This window comes from Arachis duranensis, chromosome 6 (genome assembly GCF_000817695.3).
Source record: "Arachis duranensis cultivar V14167 chromosome 6, aradu.V14167.gnm2.J7QH, whole genome shotgun sequence".
NCBI classification, from domain to species: domain Eukaryota; kingdom Viridiplantae; phylum Streptophyta; class Magnoliopsida; order Fabales; family Fabaceae; genus Arachis; species Arachis duranensis.
In genome coordinates this window covers 2,106,536-2,109,475 of record NC_029777.3, presented here as the reverse complement: position 1 = coordinate 2,109,475, position 2,940 = coordinate 2,106,536, and the positions used below count along the sequence as shown (strand labels likewise).

The 2,940-nt window shown below is 34.8% G+C and overlaps 2 protein-coding genes across 2 annotated transcripts in view; both read right to left on the bottom strand.

The window, feature by feature from the left end:
- Window positions 1-1,014: 1,014 nt before the first annotated feature.
- On the bottom strand, window positions 1,015-1,959 carry LOC107491931 (uncharacterized). Its single transcript, XM_016112863.3, has 3 exons — window positions 1,677-1,959; window positions 1,449-1,597; window positions 1,015-1,358 (listed from the first exon to the last, which is right to left on the bottom strand). The coding sequence occupies exons 1-3, from the start codon at window positions 1,860-1,862 to the stop codon at window positions 1,220-1,222; spliced, it is 474 nt and encodes a 157-aa protein (XP_015968349.1). The 5' UTR covers window positions 1,863-1,959; the 3' UTR covers window positions 1,015-1,219.
- A 673-nt stretch (window positions 1,960-2,632) lies between these two features.
- Window positions 2,633-2,940, bottom strand: part of LOC107491928 (protein LEAD-SENSITIVE 1) — a gene marked incomplete in the record, with an annotated part of 1,868 nt that continues 1,560 nt past the window's right edge. The window contains 1 exon segment of the mRNA XM_021126162.2: window positions 2,633-2,929. Coding sequence (XP_020981821.1) covers window positions 2,801-2,929 — 129 coding nt within the window.

Genomic DNA, 2,940 nt, shown 5'->3' with positions numbered 1-2,940 from the left:
GACTTTTCTTCTTTTGAAAAATGTCTATTACTCCATTTTAAAATAAGCACAAACTAAATTACAAATAAATAAAATAATTTTTTATGAATTAATTTTAATATAAATATTTATGTTTTAAGCTTTTTCTTGTCAACTCTTGTTTATAGTTGTGTTTAACGGAAGTATTTTTATGAATGTGTCTAATAAAAATATCTTCTTATGATTGTATCTAATAAAAGTGTATTTGTGAATGTATTTTTTAAATGTCTCTTTATACATGTATCTTCTAGTAGAAATATCTTTGATATTAATTATTGTTAACAATAAATTGACAGATAATATATTGTACCCTATACTTTTCCTTTTTATTTAGAATTTCAAGTTGCAAAGTTGAGTTTATTGATAGATTCCAACAGCCTACAAAGGACTGCGAACTGGAAAGTTGGCTCAGGCAAGGAAATCGAAAGTGCATATATTTTTTGTTTCGTTGTTGTCACTATGCAATGCAAAAGTTTATCATACGCAAAGGGAGAAACAGAGAAAAAGTAGCAAAAAATGCAGAAGTCTTGTTGGATTTGGTGTTTATCTGCATATTCACTAAAGGTAATTTTAATCTGTTTAGTACAAAAGCAAGTACCAGTAGCGAAAAAAAAATATATAGAATTGCGCGACGGGAGGAAAAGTGGAAAACGATCATTTGTATTTTCCTTTTTCCCCCTTTGTCTTATATTTTATTGATTACTTAATTTTACGAGAAAAGAAGCTAATATAATATTATCAAGATGAAGGACAAGGATTAGCACACACAGAAAGAAGACAATATCAATATTATGTACAAAATTACATCAATATATTAGTTTTTTATGCACTATGTTCCAGACTTAAGTACTAAAAATTCTAGCAACGCCTAAATGTAAAACCACATAGAATGTTGCTTACAAAGTTTGTTTCACACGTAAAAATAATCGTGTTAGAATTTTAAAGGGAAGTTTGATGGACGTGTTTCCTTTTCTTTACAAGGTGAAATTCAATATGTTATTGAGAAGTAACACAAGTTGAATTAAATTCAAATGACAAGATACACATACATAGTTTTGTGATGGAAATACAATTAGTTTGATCTAGTTGAATGGGCCAGGCGGCAGGCAGAGTGAGTAGTTGAGAAAAAAAAATAAAAAAGTGAAAAGATTTATTGGATTTTATACCTAAAAGGCAGCAAAACATTACAAGAAGAAGAGAGTCAGTTGTCAGAATTGATTCCGAAAATCCTGACCTTGTGCATATTGGGGGACTTGGCAATGAGGAGGACAATGACAGCCAGGGTGTTGAACAACAGCATGGGGTGTCGGTAGTCAGTTGTGTGGGACGCAATGAGGTACCTGATGAGCAAGCAAGCAATAAAATCAGTTACGTTATTATTGATTCAAAATTCAATAATCAAATCTCTCAACTGAATGCAGAGTACATACAGAACGACGGGGACAACAGTGAGGAACTTGCGGTTACGAGTGAGCTGTTTGCCGCTGTCAATCTGCTCCCACCACGTCAGCTGGTTGTAGATCCCTTGGTCCTCCGCGAACGGGGTTCCTTTCTTCCAGTGGAAGTAGTGATACGTAATCTATCAATCAATCAATCAATCAATCATGAATAAATCAAGAAACAAAGAAAGAAAGAACGAAAGGAATTGAATTACGGACGGCGAAATGGGCGAGGTTGATGATGGTCCAGGCGATGCCGGGGGTGCAGTGGAAGATGGAGAGGACGAGAAGCCATGCGAAGAAGATGATGAGGATGTAGCTGGTCCACACCCCTGGATACATGAACCACTCCGTGTTCCTGTTCAGATCCGCCGGTGGCACCGCCTTCACATACAGATTAGCCATCTCTCTCTCTCTCTCTCTGATTCAGATCAATCAATGATATTCTTCTTCTCTTGTTGGTTGCGGATTCAATTTCCAACCTACTAAATAAATTTTGTTCCATTTATTTCTATTTTATAGTTATTAAATAATTTATAAAAAGATAATATGTAATATCTCCCTTGCATGTCAACTCAAAACGACAATTTATTAACAAATAAATAAATGTTATATGTGGAAAAATGAAGATAACAGGTAACAGCAATAACAATCATTTGGACAATTTTAAGTTTTGGCTTCTTAAGACTAGTTTTATATTTACTTTAAATAAATAAAAGCTTATTAAAGAGTTGCAGTGCTGTTGAGAAACAGGTTTTAGGTGCTAACTAACACGTCGCCATCTTTATTTGTTACTAGATTGGATTGGATTGGCTAACAACAAAACTTTGCATCCATCAACAGATTTGGTTGGATCCCTTAAGGTTGTAACTATGTCCGAGTCTGACTTTCTTCGCCTCTATAAGTTTCTTCTTATGTGATTGATGATGACATTATATACTTCCCAAATGAGAAAAGCCTCATTCTATTTTCAATATGCGTATAGAGGATCTGGTTCTCAGTAATGAGATCGAAGAAAACAAAAAGTAAATTATCAGTAAGAATTTGCATTTCAAAACTGTTTCCACACTTCAAATAATGTGCCTAAACAAGATTGAAAATACTAAAAGTAAATGTGTGTGTTTTTCATGCTGCACGGCAAAATGGTTCAGTTGCTGCCCAAGTAGAATGCTGGATTTGGAGCAATCAAAAGGAAAACATCGGATTTTATACTTCATTAATACTGAATATTATATTATTGTTACATCACTCCATGCACAAGTTGAATAACTAGAAACCAATAGCACTAAGGTTAACATGAAGGTCCCATAACCTAGGCAGATACGGATGAATAAATGGCCAAATCATCTGACAGTGGTAATCTGTGTGTCTGAAGTTTCCACTCCAGGATCCACCACCTCCTCCTCCTCCTCCTCCTCCTCCTCTTGCATCTGATCAGGGCAATGCCATCCCAAGTTCACGGCCAAGTCTTCTACTCCAACCT